Source organism: Neurospora tetraspora, assembly GCF_033439725.1.
Source record: "Neurospora tetraspora strain CBS 560.94 chromosome Unknown B0H65scaffold_6, whole genome shotgun sequence".
Classification (NCBI taxonomy): domain Eukaryota; kingdom Fungi; phylum Ascomycota; class Sordariomycetes; order Sordariales; family Sordariaceae; genus Neurospora; species Neurospora tetraspora.
In genome coordinates this window covers 3490383-3517608 of record NW_026944388.1, presented here as the reverse complement: position 1 = coordinate 3517608, position 27226 = coordinate 3490383, and the positions used below count along the sequence as shown (strand labels likewise).

At 47.4% G+C, this 27226-nt stretch overlaps 9 protein-coding genes across 9 annotated transcripts; 4 read left to right on the top strand and 5 right to left on the bottom strand.

Moving 5' to 3' along the window:
• Positions 1–235: 235 nt before the first annotated feature.
• On the top strand, positions 236–2378 carry B0H65DRAFT_430385 (uncharacterized protein; the record flags this gene model as incomplete). The annotated part of the gene is made up of 3 exons (XM_062824878.1): positions 236–919; positions 1388–1440; positions 1493–2378. The coding sequence occupies 3 exons, from the start codon at positions 236–238 to the stop codon at positions 2376–2378; spliced, it is 1623 nt and encodes a 540-aa protein (XP_062679880.1).
• A 1600-nt stretch (positions 2379–3978) lies between these two features.
• Positions 3979–6767, top strand: B0H65DRAFT_499104 (uncharacterized protein; the record flags this gene model as incomplete). Its single annotated transcript, XM_062827822.1, has 2 exons — positions 3979–4551; positions 4642–6767. The coding sequence occupies 2 exons, from the start codon at positions 3979–3981 to the stop codon at positions 6430–6432; spliced, it is 2364 nt and encodes a 787-aa protein (XP_062679879.1). The 3' UTR covers positions 6433–6767.
• On the bottom strand, positions 6768–7487 carry B0H65DRAFT_474030 (uncharacterized protein). The gene has a single exon (XM_062827227.1). It carries the CDS (start codon positions 7469–7471, stop codon positions 7223–7225), a length of 249 nt encoding a protein of 82 aa, XP_062679878.1. The 5' UTR covers positions 7472–7487; the 3' UTR covers positions 6768–7222.
• Positions 7488–9312: 1825 nt separating this feature from the next.
• B0H65DRAFT_276461 (uncharacterized protein) lies at positions 9313–10496 on the bottom strand. The gene has a single exon (XM_062822815.1). It carries the CDS (start codon positions 10146–10148, stop codon positions 9444–9446), a length of 705 nt encoding a protein of 234 aa, XP_062679877.1. The 5' UTR covers positions 10149–10496; the 3' UTR covers positions 9313–9443.
• Positions 10497–12465, top strand: B0H65DRAFT_276462 (GNS1/SUR4 family-domain-containing protein). The gene is made up of 2 exons (XM_062822816.1): positions 10497–11600; positions 11663–12465. The coding sequence occupies exons 1-2, from the start codon at positions 10845–10847 to the stop codon at positions 12233–12235; spliced, it is 1329 nt and encodes a 442-aa protein (XP_062679876.1). The 5' UTR covers positions 10497–10844; the 3' UTR covers positions 12236–12465.
• Positions 12466–15342: 2877 nt separating this feature from the next.
• B0H65DRAFT_276430 (uncharacterized protein) lies at positions 15343–16524 on the bottom strand. Its single transcript, XM_062822814.1, has one exon. The coding sequence runs from the start codon at positions 16249–16251 to the stop codon at positions 15649–15651; it is 603 nt and encodes a 200-aa protein (XP_062679875.1). The 5' UTR covers positions 16252–16524; the 3' UTR covers positions 15343–15648.
• B0H65DRAFT_276422 (uncharacterized protein) lies at positions 16412–17758 on the bottom strand. The gene is made up of 2 exons (XM_062822813.1): positions 17086–17758; positions 16412–16983 (listed from the first exon to the last, which is right to left on the bottom strand). The coding sequence occupies exons 1-2, from the start codon at positions 17602–17604 to the stop codon at positions 16573–16575; spliced, it is 930 nt and encodes a 309-aa protein (XP_062679874.1). The 5' UTR covers positions 17605–17758; the 3' UTR covers positions 16412–16572.
• B0H65DRAFT_579061 (uncharacterized protein) lies at positions 17759–19243 on the bottom strand (the record flags this gene model as incomplete). The annotated part of the gene is made up of 3 exons (XM_062830750.1): positions 17759–18490; positions 18921–18928; positions 19124–19243. 3 exons carry the CDS (start codon positions 19241–19243, stop codon positions 17914–17916), a joined length of 705 nt encoding a protein of 234 aa, XP_062679873.1. The 3' UTR covers positions 17759–17913.
• Positions 19244–19686: 443 nt separating this feature from the next.
• B0H65DRAFT_276387 (Longin-like domain-containing protein) lies at positions 19687–20823 on the top strand. The gene is made up of 4 exons (XM_062822812.1): positions 19687–19826; positions 19880–20045; positions 20111–20400; positions 20456–20823. The coding sequence occupies exons 1-4, from the start codon at positions 19806–19808 to the stop codon at positions 20573–20575; spliced, it is 597 nt and encodes a 198-aa protein (XP_062679872.1). The 5' UTR covers positions 19687–19805; the 3' UTR covers positions 20576–20823.
• Positions 20824–27226: the final 6403 nt, after the last annotated feature.

The following is a 27226-nucleotide window of genomic DNA, read 5'->3' as shown; positions in this document are numbered from 1 at the left end:
TCTCTCATATACATAATCTCTTTTTGATTGTTACCACTGATTCTAATATCCAGAGGCTATCATATTCTCTTCTTCTGCTTGGTCTTTTATGCTGTATTTGTGAGCAACCTGAATGCTGTTCATCACTCACTCTCATCACCAGGGCATCGATGGCATTTCGAACTTTCCCCATGCATCGAGCTCGTGCGTACATCGACTAGCTTTCACAGGAACTGGAACAGCCTGACGAGGCGGAATGGCACCATTTTCTCTGCCTAGAGGAAGCAAAAGACGGGTTGAGACGAAGCAAAGTCATTTGACGAGTCGGGATTCTTTGATCGGAGGAGGCACCCACGACGCTAAGGGCCGTACAGATGGCGGGAAGCTAACTCATCAATCCGAGACAACGTATCGCCAAAGAACTACTACATATGGGGGCAAAAACACGGTGACACATAGCGGCAAGAGGAACGACACCACCAGTAAGGGAAGTAAGGGCGGTGATGGAGGGGAGAATACTAATCAAGACGGCAAGGGGGACGCCAACAACAACAATGAAGCGGGCGGGAAGACAGGGTGCGGCAAGTTTGATGTCTTTTGCAGGGGCAACAGAACAAGTGGAAATGGCAAAAACAATGATGGCGATGCTTCGGACAAAGGAGACGGAAAGGAAGAGGAAGAGGACAGGGAGGATGATGGACGCAAGAACAGCAGTTCTAGACCTACTAATAAACCGGAGAGCACCATCATGATATTATCAATCCCGGGTAAAACGTCGCTCGTTCTGGTTTCTGAACCAACTCAGGCTCCGACCCCGTCTTTTACGCCAGACGTTTCTGCCACCTCTATGGGGTCACTTTCACTCGAGGCTCCTTCATCCTTTACAACCAGTTATGTCCCTCAGGCAACCTACCCGGACCAGGCAATATCTGCTCCTGAGGTAAGATCTTCATCTCTCACTCGACATTATCCCTACTTTTCACCTCACTGATAGCAAGACTAGCCCATTGATACCATGATTACGCCCATTCCTGTCACTGCTTCGACAGAAGCTGTTATCTATCCCACGAAATCCATAAAAGTACAGACTGAGGTCGTAAGGGTGACCAGGGCTTCTCCCACGGTCTGGATAACTAGTTCATCAGACGCACTATCCTCGTCGTCATCGGGGGTTCCAGATGTGCGTGAACAGCACAATAGTACGAGTAGTAACGCAAACGATCCACAAACGGCGAAGAATAACGGAGTTGAAGCTACTGGAACCACCTTCGATAAGACTGATGAGCGTGTTCTCATCTCAGTAGGCTCTATTGGTACTGACTCTCGTCGACTCGAAAACCAAAGACTAATCGCTAACATCTGCCGCAGGTGGTTTTGTTCTTGTATGCTTTCTGATCTGGACTGTCAGGAAGGCAATCAGGAGAGCGACGCAACCTCGGTCAAAGGAGACTGGAGGCACCCGTAGTGGAATATTCTCTGGTCTTTTACCGAAGACGGCCATTTTCAAGCGAAGAGATTGGCAAAACTTGAATGATAGTTCCAAGGCCTTGAATCATCCATCTCCGGTATCAGAGAGGACCGAGACCGTTGCGCATAGTGAGAGTGTTGGCAGCGTCTGCTCGTACGAAAAGGTGGATGACTTGTTGCAACAGGGTTATCAACCACACACGCCGGGCATTCAGATTCAATATCAGCAACCCAATCCTGTTCATCAGCACTGCGGAAGCCCCGTACCATATGCGACTTTTGCAAACGTCGCATACCCAGCAAATATCGTGGACACGCGTAACTTGACATCTGCCACGATGTACTCTCATCAGCACCAACAGCTCAGCACTTCCACCAACCCATCACAGAACAATTCACTTACGACGACTACGGTCTCGAACGGCACAAGACAAATACAATATGTCAGCCACTATGATCCAAAGTACCTGCTATCACCCTGCAGCACATTTGAAGGTCGAGGCAAACGCATGAGTGACATATCCTCGCTCTCATCAGGCTTTGGCGACGGAGATATCATCCTACCCGAACAAACTCTTCAGCCGCCACAGCCGGCCGCCATAGCCTACCCTTCTTCGCCCAACGGCAATACGGACCGATTCTCTGGGTTATCAACGCAGCGAGGGGGTCAAAGGGACACGCTATATACCGAGTCGAGCGAGGACTCGCCCGCACGTTTCCGCAGTCTGAACTCGTGGGTCGCTCAGCAAAGCGGTCGTGTCAGACGAGGACAAGAACGGGACGAGGCCTCATATCTGGCTTCTCTGCCACAGCTTCCCTGCCAGCCAGGAGTTCCTGGCATCCACAATCCGCCGGTTGAGCAGACATTTGCTCTGATGAGGGATGACGAGAAGCCGCGGCCAGTTGAGGAGATCATAATCCGGATGCGATGAGTTGATAGATGAATGGCTAAGACTGGCCTCGAGTAATAACACATGGAGGCTTCTGCTCAGAAGAGGAGAACTGGAATCAGACATAATGGACTTGAAAAGTGACTTGGCGTGATCACATTGGCATCCTAGGTATCCTGGTAAATTTCGGCCCTTTTTTTCTTCGTTAATATTTTAACATATTCTACTGGGTCAAGCACCATAGAAAAGCGAGCGGTCGTAAGAATAAACCGAACACGGACAGTCCAATACCGCTCGTTACGGTTGGGAAAGGCCGTTACAAAACTGTCATGGGGATTACAATAATTTAGAAACATATCGGCCAGAGTCCATTAGGGATTTTCACATCTAGGAACTGCCTCGAGTTTAGGTTTAAAGGTGTAATAAAGACGTTTAGATGCGTGAAAGAGTATATCCAAGGTGTAATATACTGACCGTGACATGTTCGGTTAATTCTTACGACCATTAGAAAAAGTACTTTCTCGGCGCATTATGAATGCATCATCACAACTCGTTGCTAGGCTAGGCGCACGAGGTGGATTGACAAATCTTCTCGATTTCTAGTCATATGAAGCAAACTAGCGAACAGATCATGTACGAAGCTTGGCGCCTTGTGTCACCTCGTGCTGCCCTGTTGTCTGATTTTCTGCTTCCGTAGACGAGTTTTAATGCATGACGGGACCTGCTTTCTACGGTAGGGCCCTGAGGGCCCCCAGGGGTACGTAGGGGATGGAGCTGTTAGTGCACCCTATATACACTCCAACCCTGGTTTGATTGTTAGCTCAAGACCCGGATCAACTTCCCTATGTGTTCTTATATCTAATTGATTCGTTTGGTTTTATGATTAAAGCGTAATCTTATCTTTAATTCGCTATTTCCAAAGTTTAATATGTCATATTCAATCTTGTTAATGCCTTTTTAATCCGTGCTTAGCCATTCAATTTGTCCTTGTGAAGTTGGGGACAATTCGGGATGGATATCGTCCAATATACTAAGAGTACCAAGCTAACAAACAAACCAATTGGACTCTATACCCCTGTACGTGCCCCTGGGGAATCCCGAGATATGACGTCAACAAAGACAACCAAGAGCAACACGCTCTTCTTTCCTTGTTGTTGGCTGTCAGTTGGCAGTCTGGATTTTGGTCAAGTTCTTGATTATGACCTGGAGGTTAGATCGTTCCTAAAATACAAACCTATATACAGCAGAAGCAACGATAAGCTCGAACAACTTGAATTACTATTCAAAGATCAACAAGACTCAGAGAACAACTCCTTCAACAACTAGTAAACTGATACGGACGGGACTTACACGAACGTCTACTGCAATCGAACTCCGAAGTTGTCGATCTCGTACCTACCATCTACGCTATCACATACGAGTACCTACTTTAAACCATACTGTCACCTGGATTTACATGGCGATACGATCGCCCTTCTACTTGACCCATCATTCACCACTGCCAACCTTCACCGTATCCTCGACAGTGGTATCTGTGTAGAGCCCGGCTACATACGCACGCTTTCTTTCAGCTTCGTCCTCAGGTTACCCACCACCTCCATAACGAACCTCAACTTCACCATATCCAGCCGTCGCCAGCACAATGGGCGGACCAGCGCATCACGAACCCTTCAAGGCCCTCGGCCCCATCTCCTGGCCCACCGATCTCGCCGGCAGACCCGACTCCGACCTACAAGCCCTCATGACCTCCACCTTCTCCGACGCCCAAACCCTCGTCGACTCGATCCCGATACCACCCAGCGTCGCTGCCGCCACGGCGAAAGCCGGTGCCGCCCACGGCCGCGCCCGATCAGCAACCGACTCGGTCGTAACCCATCATACAACCGGTTCCGGTTCCGGCTCCCACCCCATCAAGCTCTCAGCGGAAGCAGCCGAAACAGCCACCAAGCTTCGCAAAGAGTGGAAGGAGTGCAAAGTTTCCAACACGAAAGAGAACCCGCTCGGCATTAACGTGTACAAGCTCTCGGCGAAAGACGGAAAGGGGGCCTGGTTCGCGCGGAGGAGCGTCCACAAGGATGTGGCCTTTGACAAGTGGCGAGCTGGGCTGGAGAGTGAGTTCGCTGAAAGTATCAAGCGGTACCAGGAGAAGGGGACGGAGCCGGGGACGGGGAATATTAGAGGTATTGGAGGGGAGAAGAGGCTTGAGCGTGTGAGGGTTGGTGCAGGAGGAGGAGGAGGAGAAGGGGATGGTGAACAAGGACAAGGGCAAGGGCAGGGAGAGGGAGAGGTGCAAGGGAAGCTGGAGGTGTTCCTGGTGAGCGCGAGGTTTCCTGGGCCGACTACGCCTAGGGACTTTGTCACTTGTTTGATGATGCCTGGGCCTGGGGCTGGTGCTGGTGGAAGTTCCTCTGCCTCGAAAAAGGGAGGACCGCGGCAGCCGAGACAGTTCATGTTGGTCTCGAGACCTTGCGAACACCCAGATGCCCCGGCTAGGTCCAACTTCATCAGAGGACAGTACGAGTCTGTCGAGGTTATCAGGGAGATACCGCTGGATAGGCCGTTGAGAAAGACGAAATCTTCTGCGGAACTCAGTAGGGAGGAGTTTCACGAGATGAAGGATGCGCTGGATCAGGCAGGCGTGGATGACATCAAAAAGGAGGCTGTGCTGCGGTCTGCTAAGCAAGCGTCGGCGGCGGCGGCAGACGGCGTTGATGATCGTGGCAGATCTTCTTTTAAGGGAGACGATGATGACCAACAGTTTGCTGTCGAGTGGCTCATGGTGACACGCAGTGACCCCGGAGGCAGTGTGCCTAGGTTCATGGTCGAAAGGGGAACTCCTGGCGGTATAACTAATGATGCCGCGCGTTTACTGGACTGGCTGTCGACCAAAAGTATTGAGGAGCTTGCCGGAAGCAGTGATGATGAGGTGCCGGAGAAAACGACCCAGGCTGTCCCGCAACCTGGTGCAGCTACGACGGTACCAAACGATGTTCAGCGCAAGGACGTTACCATACAACAGAAAAGGACTGCTGGCGTCGATAAGGTCGACCATGCCCAATCCCCGTTACGAGAGTCAGAGGCTGTTGAGGAAGAAACCCCTGCTTCGCAGTCGAGTGGCCTCTACGGTATGTTGACCGGTGCTCTCGGCGCAGCAGGCAATGCCGTCGCCAACAAAGTTGCCAACTTTGCCGGCACCACCAACGACACCGAAGATGACACCGCTTCACTCGCTTCCTCCACCTCTTCCTCTGTCATTGAAAGCGACACATCATCCATCCGCAGCTTCGTCTCCGCCACGGAAGGAGAAGGCCACGCCGTCAACGCATCCGGCCAATCCCTCAACGGCAACGGCGACATCAGTACCAACGATCCCACCAGCGCGACCTCCCTCCGTTCCGACCTCTCCGCCACTGAATCCGCCTCCTCTCTCCAGCCCACCACCACCGGCAAAAACGGCAGCATCCACCTCCCCGATCACTACTCCGCCCGGCGCGAAAAGCACGAAAAGGAAGTCCGCAAGCTCGAAGAGCGCCACCGCAAGGCCGAAGAGAAACTGCATCGTCTCCAAGCCAAAGAAGCCGCCAAGCGGCGCGAGCAAGAAGAGAAGGGACTCGCCGCCGCCGCTGCTGCTGCCGCCCTCGATGACGACACCGCCTCCAAGCACAGCAAGAGCAGCAAGGCCGCGCACGAGGACGCTCGCCTCGCCAAGCTGCGCGAGAAGCACGAGCGCGAGATCGCCAAGCAGGAAGAGAAGTACCAGCGCGAGCTGACGCGGTTGGAGCAGCACCGGCTGCGGGAGGAGCGGAAAGCGAAGGAGAAGCTGAGGAAGGCGGCTGAGAAGGAGGAGAAGGCCAACGTGCTGAGGGAGATGGAGAAGGTCAAGGCCGAGAGGGATCTGGCGTTGAGGCAGATGGAGATGCTTAGGGAGCAGGTGGGCGAGTTGCAGAGGCAGAATACCATGTTGGCGGCGAGGTTAGGGAAGTATGAGGGGCCTGGGGCTGGGGCTACTGGAAGTGAAGTGGTTGGGGCTGGCACGGCTGGGGAGGTGCAGGGTCCAGGGGCAGTTAAGAACGGCAATGGCGTTGTGGGGGCGTAGGATGGAACAACACCTCGCTGGTCGAGGAGAGGAAGTATTTCGGGGAGAGGTGGAAGGGGAGGGATCATTAGGATGGGGATGATGAAGAGGAGGATGACGGGTTGATGGTTTGATGGGTTTATGAATGGGATATGAGAACACGAGGAGGGGATACCTTTTCTTGGTACTAGCAGTAATGGATTATCACCGGTTGCGATTGTTGTCTCCTGAGTATCAGTTTCTTGTTGCAAGACGGTCCTGTTTAGTGTATGCGTTTGGAAGATGTGGTTACTACCTGGCAATGCTATCAGCGTTATGTTATGAAGAGAATACACTGGAGATTATTGCTCTTTAACTCTTGGTAAATGCTGACATTGCAACGCAAGTTGTTAAACCCAAGTCAAACAACTAGTCAAAGAGAAACAAACGACGGCGAAATTCCTTCCAAACCACCACTTTATTTCTGAATATTCCCATCATCTTCAAAGCCATGGACCCATCATCACTCATACATACCATATCATACAAACATATCCAACTCCGCGGGTATCTCCCACCTCGCATCTCTTCTGCATACCTCGTCCTTCTTCAGGACTCATGGTTTCGTCTTGCTTTGTTTACATCTGGATTCATGGAAAAGGGGTAGTCCGGGGCAACACTCAAAAGTGACTTCCGGGTTTTGGTCTCATGTAATTTGAATGGATAACCGGATTGGTGGTGGCTTGCGAGAGAGCGAATAAGACGGCGCCGAGCTGATTCCGGGGCGGAGACGGTGCCGAGGGTCCGGCGCACGGCACAACAGAAGGCCGGGTCATCGGACGGACGTTCGGCCAGATATCACTTTGGCTTGTGCCTTGCTGACGATTTCATTGAATCCGGCATCGGCAATCCCGAGCTGCGTCTTGTCATCTTTCTTATTTGAGACTGCTGTAATGGAAGGAATGGTAGCGTCCAGCAGAGACATGAGCACGGTCCACTGCGTCTTGGTGAAGTAATCTCCGTGTCCGGGCGGTAGCGGCGGGAGCCCGGGCGGAGTGGGGTCGGATACGGAAGAGGCCATTTATGGAGTTTCGGATTTTGAGAATGCGATGTCGCATTTAGGTATCGATTTCCTGCACAACCTTTGAATAAGCAAAATCCTACATATTCCTGCATTCTCCTTCCTAATCAGGCTATGCCAACTCCAACTGACAAGGATTCGTTTCTACCCTTCAATTGTAGGGTAGAAACGGACCCTGTCAGTGTAGAATGAAAGAAGAAAAGAAATCATAGTACAATATCCCGGTCAAAGACTGCAGATTTACTGCATATTTTAGCTTTGTACCCAACTCTACTCGCTCTTTCCACTCGCTGTTTGAACCAAACACGCCCCAGGCCGGACGAGATAGAGATGCGAATAGTGTCAAACATGCATTATCAGACAGAGTCTCTCAACAAACATCAAGCTCAATTCTCACACTCGACCCCCTCTTTCACCCCTCATCTGATCCGGCCTCATTGACACATGGTTATCCAAGACGGGAAGAGTGTTCGTGCACACCTCGGTAAAACTCAAAGGTGGATCAACATTCTGACACAGAGACAGACTCTTGGGGGTGTCGTCGCCAAGGCTGGGTATAAAAGTCCAAGTCCATCTTTGGCATAGCGACGGAGTTTCTTTTGCTGGAAAGGGACTTTCGGTAAATATAGGCAAAGTGCAGCATTGCCGATGCAGAAAAGACCCTGAACTCATGATGTTTGTTCCACGTGCTCTCTTTAGACGGCCATTGTTAACGGAAGTAGCTATCACCATTTTTTGTTGAACGGCGATCAGTGTTCCGCGTGAAGTAGAGGAAGGTACCTTGGAAATTCGGATACACAAGACGACACATTCTCCTTCAAGGCTCAATATCCTTGTGATACCCACGCGGGACGGGAAGTGAGCACGGCCACGGACGGGACGCGGGGGAAGTGGACGTTGTTCTGGAGAAAACTGGCGATCAAAAACTCAAAAAGCGTGGGCGTTTGACAGCACGTTTGCTCTTGGATCCATGCTCCTTTTTCACGTGCATGTCGGACTGTTGACTTTTGTCTCGTCTGGGGAACCCTCACGACCCCTTTTCTCACCTTTCTCGACGACAAACCATTGCTGACGTCGTGGGAGGCAACAGTCGCAATGAAAAGTCGTAGCGGAGGCTCACTTTGTGTTTGTACCGTGTCATTCAACAGAAACCCAAACTTGATGCCAAGATTTGCGGCTGTGCTACCTTCTGCGCGGGCAAGGCAAGGCACAAGCGGTACGTACCTCCCGCCCGCCCTGCGACACCCTACCACAGACGCGGAAGGCGCGCGGGGTTACAGCGCATGAAATGTGCAAGCTCTTTCCAACTGTTGGGGAGATGTGGATCAAATGGCGGGGTAAAAGAGGGGTAAAAAGGCTGCCTTTTCTGGGATTTTTGTTGAATTTGTAGCCCTACAGATCTCGAGCGCCTAGAACCGCGCCTGACAACCGTGAACCGCGTTCTCTTGGAGCCTTTTGAGTGCGATAAATCGATAACTCTACAAAGTGGACCTCATTTTTTGACGAAGCTCGGGATAATGGATCCTTCGCCTTCGGATGCCACCAATTAGGTCTCGAAAGTTATAAGCTCCCTGTCTTGAACTTTCACATGCAAAATTCGTGGCAAGAAACCAAATTGGCCTAGAGAAATCGACTTGATCGAACGAACCAAACCGTTCCGAGATTTGGAGCGGGAACGCCAAGAGCACGCCTGGGTCGCAAAAAGCCATCTCATCCGATTTTCCAAACTGACATCACCGCCCGACTGTTTGTTTGGCAACGACGGGATCTCCATGACCGCCCACGACCGTCGCTCGAACGCATCGACACTCCAGTCGGTTTCGCAATGTCAAGACAACCGCTCACGCCCGCCACCGAGCGATCCGATGCCGCCAAATCTTGTCCATCTTTCAGTTGCTGTCAACAACACTGCAACGCCGCTTCGATGCCTGGCAGCCGACTTGCTGGATGATGGAAACCGGATGATAGCACGTCAATGACAAGCACCTACCTTGGCAGATAGCGATAAACGCCGCCTCTTGCTGTGCTGCTGCTGTTGCTGCTGCTGCCGCTGCCACCCCGCGGCTCCCGATATGATCAACAGAACCTTCGATTGCCCAGGATCAACCTTTTTGTTAATAATCAGCTGGGTAGGGAAAGAGCATGGTGAGCCAATGAAAATCCTCAACGAGCCCTTCTCCTTCTGTTTTTGGTAAAATACGGGTCTTGGCTTACACATCGGTGTCTGTACTGTCAAGGTACCGATACCTGAAGTCCCACGAACTCGCGGAGTCGCGATAAACTCGGTGCATGAGTGGACCTTTGCCCAGCGGCGAGAGATGTGGGAGAGCAACGCCCACGATGCTGGAAATACTGGCAAGTAAAATGTTGACATGTTGGCTGAAATGCTTTGCAAACATGTTCCTGTTGCTTTTTTGATTGTCCAATTTGCCTTTATGGAAGCTCTATGGAAGTCTGTGATACCCCATGGGTTCTGGGTGGGGCCCTTGGAAAAGTTAACCTTCTGAACTGGGAAGTCTGGTTCATGGCTCACCAGTAACAGCAAGCGCTCTGGTATTATTGGTGCTATCAGCGAGAGAGGTTGCCATGTTGCGTGAGATGCCTTCCATTGCGAGGTGCCTTTGGAGGTGCCTTTGCGAGGTGCCGGACGGACAATGCCCCGGAGTGGTCTTGCCATGCGAGCCCAGCTGCTGGCAAAAGAAGGAAAAGAAAACCAACAATTTTCGCCTTGGTTTCTGCCCGTACCTACCTTCGAGGTACCTTATCGGTCCTGCCGCTCGTCGCTCACTGCCCCCTTCGACCCCGTTATTCAAGTTTGTTGCAGTGATGAGATTGAGGAGCATATCGCCTCTACCTATCTATGATGGCCATCTCTGGCTGCTGATAATGGAACCTACCCACTCTCCTCTTTTTAAGTTGTTCTACTTTCCCGTTCTCTTTCCTCGGTCAAACACTCAGTTGTTCTACTCCGGTTCTAAGGATCTTGACTGGCCCATCAAGTTTGCAAACCTCTATCTGATCACGCTCGTCCTACTCCCGTTCCGAGCAGATCCGACGCCGGCAACAACTTCATCCAGGCGTCCATCGGGCCAGTTGCCGACGTTCACCACACCCCTGCAACACACCCGAGTACGTACTGTGCCCAAAGGTACCCAAAAGTACCCAGTACCTTGCTAGTGTGGCGCAGAGATTGGACGATCCCGAAAGCGTTGGGGATCCTCTTATAAAGTTTGTTTAAAAAGTCACGACAAAAGACGCAAGAACAAAACCTCGCAGACGTTCGTCACGGTTCTCAGGCTTTCTCTCTCCCGGTTCCCTTTCAACACCATCCTTCACCGAATTCAACTCGATTTAGGTTGCACCAGGAGTCAGAATGGCGTCCATCTCCTTCTCCCTGCCCCAGGCATCCCTCTTCAAGTTCCCGCCCGCCACCAACCCGGGCTTCGTCCCCCCTCCCCCGGTCGGCCCCAACTCCGCGACCGTCTTCAACATCCCCGATGATGTCTACTACGCCTGGTTGGACCCCAAGGTCCCTCTCACCATCGCTACCGTCTACGCCGTGACCGCCAAGCTCCTCAACATGTACAACAAGTCCACCGGCAAGAAGCCCTGGGCCATCAGCAAGACCAGGCCTTTCCACTGGTTCGTCATTGCCCACAATGTCTTCCTCGCCGTCTACTCGGCCTGGACCTTCATTGGCATGCTCGGTGCCGTCCGCCGCTCCTTCGTGAGCCCCTTCGGTCCTGAGGGCCTCGCTGGTTTCGTCGACTCCGTCTGCCGCGTCAACGGTCGCGCTGGTCTCAGCAACTCTGTCTTCTACAACGATGAGGCCGGTGCTTTCCAGACCTACTCTCCCCACGTCACCCTCGGTGCCGATGGCAACCCCAGCCGCTTCGACTCTGGCCGTCTCTGGAACGAGGGTCTTGCCTTCTACGGCTGGATCTTCTACCTCTCCAAGTTCTACGAGGTCCTCGATACCCTCATTATCCTCGCCAAGGGCAAGTTTAGCTCCACTCTCCAGACCTACCACCACGCCGGTGCTATGCTCTGCATGTGGGCTGGTATGCGCTACATGTCCACTCCTATCTGGGTCTTCTGCTTCGTCAACTCTTTCATCCACGCTCTGATGGTAAGTTCAAAGCCAATACTCGCTTTCTAAGCATGAACAAAAGCTAATAGTTTCCTACTTAGTACACTTACTACACCGTTACTGCCTTCAACGTCCGCGTACCTACCCCCATCAAGCGTACCCTCACCACCATGCAGATCACCCAGTTCATTCTCGGTGCCTCCTACGCCATCGTCCACTCCTTCGTCTCCTACACCATCCCCGTTGTTGTCGCCAACCCCGAGAAGACTGCTTCCGCTGCCGAGGCCGCCAGCACCGTTGTCGATAGCCAGAAGGTCCTTGTCTTCGGCAACGCTACTCGCATCGACGCCGCCGATGCCACCTATGGCCAGCGCGTTGTCCCCTGCGTCACCAACAACAACTCGACCTTCGCCATCTGGCTCAACGTCTTCTACCTCGCCCCTCTCACCTACCTCTTCGTCTCTTTCTTCATCGAGAGCTACACCCGCCGCAGCAATGCTGCTGAGAAGGCCAAGAACGCTAAGCCCGTCGACAACGTCGCCATGGCTGAGAAGGCCGGCTGGGAGGCTGCCAAGAAGATGGAGAGTGAGGTTTATGGCGAGACCAAGGAGGACGCCTCCGAGGCTCGCACCACCCGCTCTGGCTCCAAGCGCACCCTCCGCCAGCGCGCTTAAACGGTCTCTGACCACAGTTGACCACCAATCGATTTGTAGTCAGCCCTATAACCTCCAGTATGAATGGGGGTTATGACGCGCCGCAAGTCCGGTCGTGATCCAGACCTGGCGATAGCCTCAAAAGGCCAGATGATGTCAGCTCTCATTTGGTATCTTCCTTCCCTCGCTGCCTGGTCTCTGCTTTGAGCCAACAAAGGAGGTGAAGCAAACAAAAATACCCTGACATACAGAGATACCCGATTCTCTGCGCCGCGCCCACACCTCATTGGTCTGTGGGTGAACACCCGTATTTCTAAAGGCGGTTGCAGATTATCTCAAGCCAAGAGCGGTGCCAATCGGCCGTTCGAGGTTGTTCAAAGATAGGAAACAAGAAATTTTGTGGTTTTCTTAGACGAGGAATGATTAACGTGGATTCGGTTTTATTAGCATAAGGAAAGAGAAAAGGGGACAGGAACTAGCATGGGACGGGTATTTTGCTTGGGTTATTGGGGCATATCATTATTTCATCAGCATATTTTGGTACTTCATAGAATAGAACTATTCATGGTCCATCTTCAAACTTCTAAATCTTGTGAAGCTCTTTCCCACCGAGTGCAATCCTGTTCATAATGCCTTGTCATACTTATAACCTCTCATACGTTATGGTAGCTACGGACATTCTTCCAATATGGTCAAAGGCTAACGGCGTGTAAGCGTCAACGTTGCCAGTTTACATTCGTCCGGTATAGTAGTAACCTATCCACCTGTACAGATGGGGTACGTTGAATGTCATGATAACAACGCAAAGGAATATAACCAACGGAGTGCTGGATCTATAGACTGATTCGCAAGTTTCTCACGCACTCAACATTGTGGTGTTTCCTTTGGTCAAGTCATTTCTACACAGCAAGTCTCCAGTATGGACCGTGGCCTGAAAATCCAATGAACCTCCAACTACCGTAAAGACTCGGGGCGTTCGTTTTTAGGTTCCAGGGAAATCAGGCATAATCAGTACACTTGAGGCACCTCTAGCATTGCAGACTGCTCGAATCTCTTTAAAAACCCAAACCCTAAGGTACCTAATACATAGATTCTGTCAGTTAGGCCTTGGAACCCCTAAACGAACGCCCCGAGTCTTTACGGTATCTTTCCCACAGTAAGTACTGCATCTCCAGTGGTGCAGTGTTCTTTCCCAATAAGAAGAACATGCGACCAACTGAACTGCCCGCTCTCCGCGCCTTCCCTTCTGCCTTTCGCTTCCGGTCTTCTTCTATCGGCGGGGGTTAAGCAACCGTACCGTCGCACCTGCCATGGCAGTCTTTGACTACTTACCTAATCTTCCAAGCCCAGCCCTACCTCCCGTCTCTGTAGTACTTCACTTACAGAAACTAATGCCACCATTTCCTTAGGTCTTGTTCGTTCCGTCGGTTGTCTCCTTGATTCCATTGGTGATGAGCTATTAACACAGAGTATCAAGATATGTTGTTCGCGTTCTGATCGACTTTTGTTGTTCAGAGGAAAGCTGACAAATGGGCTTTTAATGACATTGACCTGTGTGGAGAGCGGCAGCAGTCTTGTTCTTGCGAGCACTGACTGCCGTGTGGGTGTAGGTATTGCACGTCTCGCTCTCGGATGGAAATTCGCGATGTCTCAAGGGTCTCGAAAAAGTTGAAGGAGCTGTTTGATTACACACTTGGATTAAGATTTCGAATGTGTCTCAGGAGGAGGAAGGGAAGTGAAGTGAAACTGACTTCCTTGGAATCTCTATCTCTTTCTTTCTTTCTTCTCTCCTCGTTTCTTCTCTCCCTCCTCTTCTCTCTTATCTCTCTCTCTCTGGCTCCTCTCTTCTTGCTCTTCTCTCACTTCCTATACCTAGGTATGTCTCCCCCTTGTTCTGTAATCACATGTCCGATTTCCCCGTCCTTCCTCATCAAAAGCTGAGGACTACCTAGCTTACCTGCCTATATAACTTGAATACTACTGCAGACCTGCCTGTGTACCTGCTTGTAGCCACTAGTTACTTGGAAAATCCACTGTGGTCAAGCTTGACAAGGCAAGGCTGTACAACAGAATTACAGTCAGTCGGTTGGTCAATCAGCTGTAAGATCAAAATTGGCCCCCTTGCCCCCGACTTTTGAGAGTTGAATCAGTTGGAGGGGTTGAAGGGTTGGTTAGAAGTGCATTGGATGCTGCAGCAAAGGCTCGAAAAACTTGTTTTCCAAGTTGCAGGGTCAAAGGTGTCCAGGAACCACGTACCTACCTAGATGCTCTCTGACGGCCACAAAAAGCATCTGACAGATCTTTAACCCTGTCTTTTCTACAGCAACCCAAAAAAAAACAAAAACGAGTTTCCCGAGTCCTGGGCGCCCGACGATGTCATCCCGCGGCGTGGACACCGTCCGTCCAAGTCCAGGCTGCAGGATGTCAGGCACGCAGGCACGCACGCCAACGCCACTCAGTCACGCACATATGTACCTCTAGGCACTCCGCCCGTCTTGCATTAACTTGGCCGTGAGTGGCGAGACAAGGATGCCAATGGAGAAGAGTTAAGAGTGGGAGTGTCAGGTTGACAACCGTTGTGACTTGTGGGAGAGCTTTCTTGATATTAGACACTCGTCTAAGACTCTAAGGACGATCATGCCTAGCATGATACTACTTAGGACTACTCGTAAGGAACGGACTAGACAATGGTACTTGCCGGTATGCTCAACCCTCAATGATGATGTCCTAGACATCTCAGGAAAGGAAGATCAGGGTGACTACTGGCTTACTGGAGTGTACAACAGCAACAGGACTACAGGAGAGAGAGCTGATTGTAACTGATCTGAATACAATTCTCTTCGAACGAGTACCTGGAACCCGCTTGGGTTCTTTCAAACTTCTCCGTCTAACACGCTGACTGGTATATCCTCCTTCTACATCACTCAGACATGAATATCGACACACAAAGGGAGGGAGCGAAACGCCGATCTGAAGTTCTGAATATGAACCGATAGCCTCCGGTTCTCCATCTTCTTTCTCATTTGTCTCATGTTGTTGTTGTAAATGTACATCTTCTAAAAAAAAAAAAAACGCCTGTAAACTGTCCCGTAGCAATGTCTCTTTGAACCAGAGAAGGAAAAAAGTGTAAAAGCTGAAACAAACGCAAACATGATGCAGATCTCAACAACGACAACAAAAAACAGCAACATCGCGAAGGCCGAAAAAAGGGTCCTCCCCTTCTTCGGACATGCTTAAACGAAAACAGTAAACATTCCGTCGGGCAACGCCAATTATGCAAATTTGCAAACCGGTGGGTTGAGCTAGCTGGCGGCTGGCCCCCCCTTCTCAAACAGAAACAGCAAAGAACAAAACAACAGCAAACTTCAACAACAACTCTCAAACTCCATCAAGGACACTCCAGCAAGCAAACACAGAGCAGCAAGCAGCAAAGATCATTTGCCATGAACGTAGCTGTCGTTATCATCGTATGATGATGATGCGGGAGAGGGAATATTGGTCCCTCGCTCAAGTGCTTGCTCTGATCCCATGACCAGATCGAACTGTTCATCACCAAAGCCAGATCGGCGGAACTCCACTTGGTAGGATTGGTAGGGGTTGACCGCGTCGAAGGTGAAGAAAGTGGAGTCTTGAGCGGGACGACGTGGAACCTCCCTAGCCCGGCGTGGAGGGTCGAAGCGAGCAGCCTCAACGATGCGGGTCTGAAGCTGCAAAGCGCGAGTCGTGTGCTCCTCCGCTCGACGAGAAGCCCACCGAAATCGGAATGCCGCGCAAGCAAACCCTGGGCAATTTGTTGTGTGTAGGCCCAAAGGGTAAACGCAAGCAAAAGGAGTCAACCTCGCCAGTGCCCATCCCGCCAGAGGGCCAGTCCCCGTCTGATGCGGAGGGTATGTTTGTTGTAATACGCAAGCTGCTCTTTTCCGACTTTGCGAGGTCCAAAGCCAAGAGGTCGTGATAAACTGAAGCAAGCCGAAAAGCAGACGCTCAATCCCGCAAGTGCTGGGGGATTCTATGCTGTGTAGATCAAAACGAACCATCTAAAATGTTCATCCGAAGCAATGCAACCCATTAACTCCACCTCATTGTGCCATATTAGGTGCGTGACGCATTGAACGTATATGCCTTTCGTTCAATCTCGGGCCATGTCGGTCGTAAAAAATATTGGTCGTTGTCGTCGCCGTTGCCGGATGGGAGGATCCACTCAACTCCGCGTCTCCGGTGCGATTCGACCCGAGTAGTAAATGCACACATACTCTGCGCGATCGATCCGAAAGCTAGCAATCCAGCTGGATCGCAGAGTGCAAGAAAGAGGTCCCTCTCTCTGTAGACAAAGACTTTAACAAAGGCCGATCATGCCTTCAGAATGTGCTCCAGTTCCAGTCCCTAGGAACGCTGTGGGCCACCTCGGGCATGCTCGGTAATCCCAGGTTGAATCCCATCTTGATCCCCGTGGGGATTATGGGAGAAGCAAGAACCGGGCTGCCCGGCTCAGAGCTGGTCGTCTTGCCATCCGAGATAGACGAACCGCTGGTCGACGACTGGCTGTTGGCCCGGCTTCGCCACTCCTTAAATTGGGAATAGCAATGCTGGCAAGCGCGGCTCGGAGTTCCCCGGGGGTTGTAGTTCGCATCTTGGTCCAAGGGGATCTCGAATGCGCTGTGGACGTCGCAGAAGATGTTTCCGCATCTGCGACAGTGGTGGCGGCGGGTGAAGTAGTTGAAGTTCTTCTTGCACCTGGCATCATCGCATACCGTAGACTCTGCGTCGGGCTGTAGAGGAAAATTGTGTCAGTCCATGCATCTTGTGTCACTTCAAAACACACAAAGGCCACACCGAAGTGAGACATGACAGGGAAAATGGGGGAAACGTACCTTCCAGTGCTTCCGCGTCGGCACCCCAGTCGGCTGGGGATAATGATCCAGATTCACGTTGGGGTCGATGCACATGCCCATGCCGCTATCTCCGGTGTTTCTCCTGCTCAACCGCCCCAAAGCACCCCGTCCGATGTAGCTGGTGTTTGGTTTCAACTTGCGCTCCTCCTCGATCTCCTCGTCTTTGGAGCTGGGCCTCGATGTCGGCGGCTTGGATGCGTACTGGTTCGGCCTGAGGGCAGCCGGCATATACAGCGGACGGATTTGACGAGTGAGGGTCTTTGGGGAGGTTGGCGAAACATTCCCAGACGTACTGAGAGGTGAAATTTGTTGGCTGTTGCCGTTGCCGTTGCCGTTGTACTGGGCCGATGGCTGATAAGGAGCACCCGTGCTCACTTGCTGAGGCGGCGGCTGTTGGCGATTCATACTCGGGTTATTGTGAAACCCACGATATGTTTGCTGGAAATGAGGTTGTTGCTGGTTGTTGGGGAACCGAGGCATCACGAATTCGGTAGCCATTTCTGTGGCGGTCGGGAGCGCGGGGATGGATGGTTGGCACGTGCGGCTTGTTGAATTGTCGTAGTAGACAGAATGGGAAGTCGCAAGAGACGAAGTTGAAGACGTCTCAAGAGCGATTAAAGGTTGATGTGGAGAAGCTTATTGCTTTAAGGTATATAAAGGATGGGCGATGTTGAAGGAAGGGTGAGGTTGAGGTAACTTTGGTAGTGATAGCGGTCGGAAATCAGTCGGCAAGCATCCGTTCAACCTCGTTTAGTTGATGCGTCAATGATATAGACTTGAGGGGTCCGTGTGTGTCCAAACTCCGAGTTATGTGTGCTGCTTGCACATGGGCAAAAAGGTCAGGTTTAGGTAATGAGAGGGTGAGAGGCAAAGAAGTAGAGTTGGCAGGGAGCGGATAGAGGTAGGTAGGTATAAGAGCCGAACGGAGTTGCGCTCGTTTGTAAGACGGACGGATGATGGGTCGCAGAAGTACCGCCAGCTATGTACGGGACAGATACCCAGGTAGATATCTCTCCTTGAGGGTGAAGAAGACAGATACTCTGCAGGAATATAGAACACGGATGCACCATGACTATTATCGATTTCCAATACCCAACAGGTGGATACCTCAAATTGCTTGTCAAAGCCTAAGTCCGCAAGTCTGGCCGACGGCAGACCGCATCGATGGGGATCTGGCAGGGAGCGCTCACCAGTGTGGACAAGGCTCGAGAAGCTGACCAGGGGGACGAGGTCGCAAGAGCGAACGATGGTTCCTGTCCAGGTTTCGTACCCGGCAAGAACGTTGCACCCTGGACTTGCCTTTACAGCCAATGGGATTGGCTCGGCCCTGGTCTGCAGCAGCGTATCCACCCACCCACCCTCGAGCCACTGCACTGCGAGCCCACTGCGGAAAAGAGTCCAGTGTCCACTGCGCTTCGTCGCCGTCCCAACGTCCCCAGCATCCCGTTGCTCTTCTCACAAGCGAACGGCACCGCGACGGCAGAGTGAGATCGCTGGGGAAACGACGGGAATGGCAAAGAGCCACCGCTTGTCCTAATCGGTGCAAAGAGCGGTGGAGCACCATCGGGCGTTAACTCTGGTGTGGAAGGAGGAACGCTCATCACCTCACGAATCCCCTTCCTCTTTGAGCCATCTCCTCGGCATTACATACACTATCCGTCAAGGTCAAACTTTGGTAGGAAGAGTCTCAGCATCACCAGTCTGGCATCTCGATACATGTCCAGAGTTTCATTATTGGTGATGTACAGACTCGTAGGTAACGCGGTTCGATGGTCGTATGTAGTAACATCTGTGCGACCATGAATGATACGTACCCGAAAGGCTGAGATACGATAAGAGATCATGAAAATCATATACCTCATAGGCGTGACATTGAGAGGTCCGCGATCCCTTCCAGACTCGGAACAAAGTACATGTCTCGAACATATTCGCTTTGCGGGTGAACACGGTAGAAGACCCTTTATCGCTTCAGGAAACCTCGTTATAAGCATGAGCCGGCTTTGTTGTGTTTGATTACCTTCCGCATCATCAGTTTGTCCCCTTGGAAACTGTTGTTCAAAGGTCCAGGAGAATATTCTTGACAAGCGCGATTGTTAGGTTCTGAGCGGTCGTCCTTGTCATTGCACGTATCAATCATCCTGGTTGAACAAAGCAAAGAAAGGACCACGGAGATGCAACAAGTTAGGACAAGGTCTTCCTATCGTTGGGTCGCGGCCATTTACAGGCCTGTAGGCACTAACATGTACTAGCGGGGCGGTGTTTGGCCGACGCCCGCCTGACTGTGCTTCAGCCATGGCCCGGCTCAGCAAGAAGCGGACGGCGGCTGTGGTTGGCTTCAACACATCGCCATTCAGCCTCGAACGACAGCTTGATTCCAACGACACTCCATCGCATCGCCATCGCCGCCATCGACAATCTTCGAGCCCGAACCACGACAGACACAGCGACGCGCTTCCTTGACCGAACCATCATAACTCGCAACCCACCACCTACGTAATTCAACGACGTACCCCACGATTCGCTAATTCCAGACCTCATTGCTCCCCACGCCGTCACATCGGCTTTCTCTAAACCATCGCGAGACATCAGCATCATCTTGGACATTCAAGAACCATCAACTGCGAATCTCGTTTGATTTGCGCCAAAGCTTTGAAACACGACCACAACAAAACCTCGGGGACATCTCAAATACCGCCACCATGAAGCTCTACTACATTGGTGTAAGATACGGCTGTCTTTGGGGGGAAGAAGGCACCTGCTGACCGGGAACAAGATCTACAAAAACACCGAGCAGCCTGCGGTGCAGCTCTGCGGTGCCCACGAGCTTAGCGACTTTTCCAGATTCACACGAGACCAATACAAGAACTTCATGACCATGATCAGCAGGACTGTCGCAGAGAGGACGAAGCCTGGCCAGAGGCAAAGTGTTGAGGAGCAAGGTGCGTCTATGGTTAACTCTCTGCTCGCATTCATGTGCCTAGCTGACAAGGTGGTGTCCGAACAGATTACATTATCCACGCCTATGCCCGCTCCGAGGGTGTCTGCGGTGTCGTCATCACCAAGGACTACCCTCCTATCGCCGCCCACAGTGTCCTTTCCAAGCTCATGGACCAGTTCCTCTCGGAGAAGCCGATCGCCACGATAAACGCCGCCAGGAACGACGGCGACATCCCTTTCCCGGCCATCGAGCAGTACCTCCGCGACTACCAGGATGCCAACAACGCGAGCAGCATCGCAAAGATCCAGCAGGAGCTCGACGAGACCAAGATTGTCCTACACAAGGCTATTGATAGCGTATGTCCATCCACGGAGGGTAGCAGTGCTCTATAGCATGCTAACTTAGTTTTAGGTTCTGCAACGAGGCGAGAAGCTCGACGACCTGGTTGCCAAGAGTTCCGACTTGAGTGCGCAGAGCAAGATGTTCTACCAGAGTGCGAAGAAGCAAAACTCGTGCTGTCTGGTTATGTAAAGGTCAACCGTCAGAGACCAACCACCGCGGCTGTCTTCGCCTCCAGCCAGCCGCATGATATATACCATCCCTCGCGACGTTCCCTCCTACCGAAATACACAGGAGCGCCTGGCCCTTAGTCTCGTATAAGATACAGCCAGTTGTCTCGTCTAATTCAGTTCTTGGTTTCCGCGCAGGTCGCAGTCTGGCCAATGACGACCCAAGGCCTTACTGTAGCCGGTTTGGACATATGAAAGCTACTCACCTTGTCGGCTTCGTGGGCCTTTAGTATGCTAAACTTCTGATTAAACCTGCAATATACCCTTCCTTATGTTCATTCTTGTGTGGTACATGCCAGAACCCTAGAAAAGTCAACGACTGTTCGTCGAACAAGCCATGTTGTAACTACTTCAACTACCAGATGTAGGTATTTCTGTTATAGAGCTGTTATGTGTCGAACCCGAGGCTGCGCACTATCTGGTGATCGCCACTCCGTTTCTTGCATACCCGTTAGTTTCATACCACACCCGCCATTTGTTTGGGAGGTACCGGTATCCATCTCTTCGCCCACATTCCGTCCTCATTCGTCTTTTTAAGATTAGGGCGTGTTCTTTGACTCGGAAATGGACCTTCTGAAATGTTCAGAAACCCACTATTTCCCTGGGCGTGCACTGGCCAATTCTGAATTGAACGCCAAGCAAGCAGAGAAAGTGGAGACCATTTTTTGGAACCAGCTTTTTCAAAAGCTGTTTGGGTCTTGGGAAACTCGAGCCCATCTTTGAGTGTTAATGCTCTCGGCTGCACTCCCTCTCTACTCTAAGATTCCCAGAGTGCACTTCAATCTTTTTGGAACTTCGGTTCTTATTAGGGTCATCTTCTAAATTCTATAATTTTAGAAGGTTTCATCTTATTGTTAATCGATAAAGCATTGCGCAATCTTCAATCGCTATCGCGATAGTAGAAATCTAGCGTTCTGAACTTTTCAGAAAGCAAAAGGCTGCTGAAAAGTTCAGAAAGCGATGCACGCTCTTTGATTGGTCAAATGGTTGAAATGGAGTCTGAACAATTCAGAAAGTGGATTTTTGGCCTTATCCACCTTCTAAACCTTTCAGAAGGTTAAAGTTAGGGCGTGTTTGTTTCCTCTGAAATGGCCTTCTGAAGTGAGTTTTCTGAAATAGTTTTCAGAAAGGTTACACGGGCCATCCTAAAATTCAGAATTCGGTTCAAAAACGTTCTAAAGCTCCTTTGGTATTGAATGTTGGACTCTAAAATTGGGAGTTTGATGAAAGATGATTGGCCAGAAATCGCAGGTGGGACTCAAAATTTCAGAACGGGGATTTTGGAGCGATTTCAGTACCGAAATGTTCAGAGCGTTTCCAAACAGCACTCTGAAAAAACGGCTCTGAACAATTCAGAGCCACATTTCAGGGGAAACAAACACGCCCTTACGCCTCTGGGATAAGTGGGTTCTGAAACTTTCAGAAGGTCCATTTCCGAGCAAAAGAGACACAAGCGGTCGGGTTCCCCAGTCACGACATTCGGTTGATGATGACCCTGTCCGCCACGCTGTAGTAGCGTAGACTGTGCGAGCCGTAACTACACTATACAATATATTCTGGGGGTTTGTTGTCCATGTCAAGCTTACCGCTTCTACTCAGTTGTAAGAGATTTACTCCCCATATTAATTTCAGAGCCTAACCTTCTTACAGTATGGTTAGCTCCCTTATACAAGCTATATAGATACGTAAACGTGGCTATACAAGAGGTGTATAGGGGTGCCTAGTTCCTTGGCAAAAGAGGGGGTTCTAAAGACTGCCAACCTTCTAATTCCTATTAATTTCGTCGTTTTATTCTTTTTATATATTAGCTAACAATACTAATACTAGCTATAAAAACGACGATATTTTTAATCTTTCCCTATAAAACTATATTTTGTATTGACCTTAGGACTATCGATATCGTTTGTACGTAAACGGCTATACAATTTACATTACTAACTGGATCTAATTTTCTATCCCTTTTTCCTTATAGACGTAATAGAAGACTTCGAGGATGCTAGAATTTTTATTATTAACGACAAATATAATACAATTTACTGGCAACCTTTTTCCCCTGGGTTTATATATATTATTAATTTATCCCTTGAAAGCGGTGCCTATCATTTTAGTTAGGTTTAAAAGCGGTAGATAGATTTTATTAAAAAATATATTTTAAATAAGAATTATTTAGTTAAATACTTTATAAAATCGAGAGGGAGGCGATAGTGAAAATACGATATATAGAATATTAAAAGAAAGTAGTAAGAAGGTAAAGTATTTATATAAGTAAAAGAGTTTATTGTTATTAAAGATGAAGATGAGGATTAATACTAGTAATAATGTTAATCGATTAGAATTAGCGCTATTAAGTTTCCCTCCTCCTTTTTAAATATTAATTATATATTATTTACTCTCGATTTAGCAGTAATAAAAGTCTTTTCGTTAGTTATAATGAATTTGGTAATAAATTCGAACTTTTTAAGTTTACTAAAGTTAAAGATCAGTTGTTATTTGTAAAAGGCCTTTAATTAGGGTACGTTATAGTCAGTATAATTTATATTTAATTCGTTAAGAGTAATTTCTATATTTAGTTCGATATAATTATTAATAACCTCGATATTAATAATTTATTAGAAGTTTAAAAAGTCGATGTCTCGCTAATTAATACCTTTAATTTTTAATTTTTAACTTTTTTGAACCGTCGGGGTATATAGAAATACTATAGTCGATAAAGGATTTAACTACTAAGTTTAAGTTTTCCAATTTGAGACGATCGATTATCCGTATAATAATATATATAAGTATAATCCTCTTTTTGCTAGGGTTCTATTTTTCGGCGTCGCCGTTAATAGCCTTTTATTTTTTAATATATCGTTCGTATTTATTGAAGAGGTATACCTTAATAGATTTATTAATCTAGGTATTGAAGGGTTGTAGTAGGGGTATAAGACCGCTAGAAATTAATATTCGGTTAATATTATATTTATCGAAGGTATCGAAAACCTCCTTTATTTTATGGAAACCAGTTATATTTAAAATTAATAATACTTTATCGTTATTATTGCCTACCTCTTTATACAATTCCTTATTAATCTATTTAATTATTAATTTTTCGTTATTATAAACCGTTGTATTAAATTTGACCGTTATATATTTATTATATTAATTGGTTTTATTTAAATAAATGAAGGGGGTTAGTAATAGAATAGAAGAGATAGGTTAAATAAAAAATTTTATTTCCTTCCTTTTTTCTTTCTTTTTTTCCTATAGTTAAATAGGGAATGTATGATCTACCTGCTTCTACTTATATTATAACTTGATTACTTGCAAATAATAGGTAGAAGATACGGTACTAATTTACCTTTCCGTTGGATTAAGGTTTTACTCTAGACTAACAATTATATTAGCTATAAGGAAAAAGAAGAAAAAAACGAAAAAAGATAGAAGGAAAGGGAAATCCTAGGTTTGTAGTATATAGCATTGCACTTATTTACCCGCCTTAGCTCAGATTATTACTTATTTACCCGCGGATAGTAAGATTAATACGGTATTAGCACTTTCTATTGGTTTTAATTTTATACGCAACTTATAGTTTAGAAGTATAACTTAGAGGTAAAAGAAAGAGATAGATATAAATAAGAAGGTATAAAAAAGAAAGATAATAAAAGAAATAATCTAATTTATTATCTAGAATCTTTCGCTTAACTATATTAGAAGTAGCCTTAAAAATAAATTTAGGTTCTAACCACTATACCCTATCTATAAAAATATATAGAATAAAGGTAGTTTACCGCTTACTTTATCCGCTTCGGTCGGTCTTACCCGTAATAGTATTATTACTTTTAATATCGTATATAATTCTATTAAAAAATTTGAAGGGTATAGAAGTCTCGTTAAAATTAATAATAAATCGCTTATTTACTGATTAAAATTGAGGGAAGGGAAGTTAATTAATTATAAATTAGATAGAAGGATGAGAAAAATATAAAATATTTATTTTATAAGGGGTGAGTAGGCTATAAATTAAACAGTTAATATTTTATATTATAGGGATAGTTGTATTTCTTTTAATAAATTTTAAAAAGCTAGTTGTAAAATGAAAATAATTTTCTAGTAATTTAGAAGATTACTGTATAATACGACGAAGGATAATATTATACTGCTATATAAAGTTTCTAATTTAATTAGTCGAGAATAAAAATTCCAAGTAGCGTTAGCCAGTTAATTAATGAAAAATATATTTTAATTTTATTTTAAATTAGCCGATACGTATTAGATTACCTATTCTACGTTTTGAAATAAAGCGGTCGAATAATTGCTTCTCTAATTCTAGTTATTTAGGTCGGAAGGGAAATTCAATACTATAAATAACTTTATTTCTTTATAATTACTAACGTATTAGAGTAGAGCGGTGTATACTAAAATATTTTAAAGTTTAAAGATATATTAGGCGGCGGAAGCTATTAAGTAGGGTATAATTATAGTTATTAATTATAGGATTGGTTTTTAGAGTTTCGAATTTGCGACCGCGGCGGTTAATATTATCGATAGGAACAAAATTAAAGAAGAGGTAATTTAAAACTTTACTTTTAATACGGCGGGAATATTGGCGACGAAATTTAGCAATTTAAGTTAAGGGGGGATATACGTATAGCCGACTTTAATATTGTTTATAGAGGGGTTTGACTTTTTTACCCTGCTTCTTTTTTTTAGTAACGATATTATAAAAAAAGGTGGGATAATAAAGTCGATATTAATATTGTTAAAGAGAAAGAGGTATTATAAGATAAATTTAATAATATTTTATTGATTTATAAAACCTAGGTTTCTAAAGGGGTAGGGAGGGGAGTTGTACGATAAAAAACTATAATTAAATAAATAAAATAGGGTAGTGATAATATGAGAGATCTAAATTGAAATTTACTTTAAAATTGTTCGACTTTTTAATATTGAACCCGCGATAGGAATTTTAGGAATTTTAATAGTAATAAGTTTGAATACGTTGCTTACTTTTTGAATAAAAGTTAATATCGCGATCGATAATATAGTATTATTTGATTAATTCTAGCGATAATGGCGATTAGAGTGTATAAGTTAAATTTTAAGAAGGTTGTTTAGTAAAAGAGTAAGAGTAGAGAGACTAGGCGAGATTTTCAAAGATTACTGGCACGGGGCACACGGCTGGTATAGGTCACCTGTAGTTGGCTGGCGGGGCTATTAGGGTTGAAAAAGTGGGTAAAAGCAAGCTTGCTGGCCCGGCTATACTATATTGAAATTAATAGAGCTGGGGAAGTAAATCTCTTACGACTGGGTAAAGGCGGTACTCGTCGGTTAGGTTGGTGGAGTCCACCCTCTGGGGGCCTCGCTTACATAAGCCAACCGACTCTCATCGTCCCTTTAAGAATCGGATTTTTTATATGTATCTTGTAAGTGGTATATCTTTCAAAAACCTCAACAATCTATATCTCTACCAAAATATAAGCAAAAAAGATAGTAAAATATTCAGATTGATAGTTTAAATCGCGCGCATTTGGCTATATATATATATAATATAATCAAAATATCGTAATATATTGTAGTATTAAGAAGCCCACCTTGGCCCGTATTGCTTTTGCGGTAGTTTACGCTATTAACAATACCGTACAGCCTTTTTCACTAGCGCAGCAACCTCAGAATCGAAATGCACTATAATAAATTGATAAAAGAAATTAAGACGAATAGATTGAAACTATTTACAAGGCCGTACGATTAAAATTAATAATATTTTATTATTTTTACAATAGTTCTTACTGTTCCTCGAACTAGTACGTATTATACGCTTTTAGCGGGCGAGGTAATAATATATAGCCTTTTCTATCCGCGCAACAATATTAGAATCGAAATACGCCATAATAAATCGATAGAAGTAATTAAAACGAATAGATTAAGGCTATTCATAATACTGTACAATTAAAATTAATAATATTTTACCTTTATGGTAATTCTTAATATTCTTTAAACTAATATATATTAACGCTTATAGCAGGCCAAGGCGGGCTTCTCAACACTACAAAAACACATCACAATATTTTAATCATAATATAAATACATAGCCAAATGCGCGCGATTTAGACTATCAATCTGAATATTTCATTATCTTTTTTGCTTGTGTTTTAGTAGAGATATGGATTGTTAAGGTTTTTGAAAGATACACCACTTGCAAGATACATGTAAAAAATCCGACTCTCAAAGGGACGATGAGAGTCGGTTGGCTGGCTGCAAGCGTTCCCACCTAACCGACGAGTAGCCCAGGCAAAAGACCTTCTGAAGATCTGCATCCCCCGCTGGAAACGTTACACTACGCAACAACATCACTTCGGTTGATCAATAATGGGAGAATTGCGTACGGATCTTCCTCCGTGACGATGTTATCTCAATTCTATCAGGGTCTCGTTGCGGATCTATCTACCTATGTACACTATAGAGCACCGGTTTACACAGTAAGCTGGGGTTCAGGTTTAAAACAACATCAGATGAGATGAAACCGAAACTGGCGCGGTTGGCAGACCAGCTCATGTCTCATGTCGCGCTTTTTGCTTCACGTGGATGGGGAAACTGATCACGCTCAGATTTATGGGAACATTTTTTTCTTCTG

Coding starts and splice junctions, on each gene's coding strand:
- B0H65DRAFT_474030 (XM_062827227.1), bottom strand. CDS start 7,471: ATGGCCTCTTCCGTATCCGACCCCACTCCGCCCGGGCTCCCGCCGCTA.
- B0H65DRAFT_276461 (XM_062822815.1), bottom strand. CDS start 10,148: ATGGCAAGACCACTCCGGGGCATTGTCCGTCCGGCACCTCGCAAAGGC.
- B0H65DRAFT_276462 (XM_062822816.1), top strand. CDS start 10,845: ATGGCGTCCATCTCCTTCTCCCTGCCCCAGGCATCCCTCTTCAAGTTC. Junction 11,601..11,662: donor CTTTCATCCACGCTCTGATG/GTAAGTTCAAAG, acceptor TTTCCTACTTAG/TACACTTACTACACCGTTAC.
- B0H65DRAFT_276430 (XM_062822814.1), bottom strand. CDS start 16,251: ATGGTTCGTTTTGATCTACACAGCATAGAATCCCCCAGCACTTGCGGG.
- B0H65DRAFT_276422 (XM_062822813.1), bottom strand. CDS start 17,604: ATGGCTACCGAATTCGTGATGCCTCGGTTCCCCAACAACCAGCAACAA. Junction 16,984..17,085: donor CGACGCGGAAGCACTGGAAG/GTACGTTTCCCC, acceptor TTTCCTCTACAG/CCCGACGCAGAGTCTACGGT.
- B0H65DRAFT_276387 (XM_062822812.1), top strand. CDS start 19,806: ATGAAGCTCTACTACATTGGT. Junction 19,827..19,879: donor TGAAGCTCTACTACATTGGT/GTAAGATACGGC, acceptor ACCGGGAACAAG/ATCTACAAAAACACCGAGCA. Junction 20,401..20,455: donor TACACAAGGCTATTGATAGC/GTATGTCCATCC, acceptor ACTTAGTTTTAG/GTTCTGCAACGAGGCGAGAA.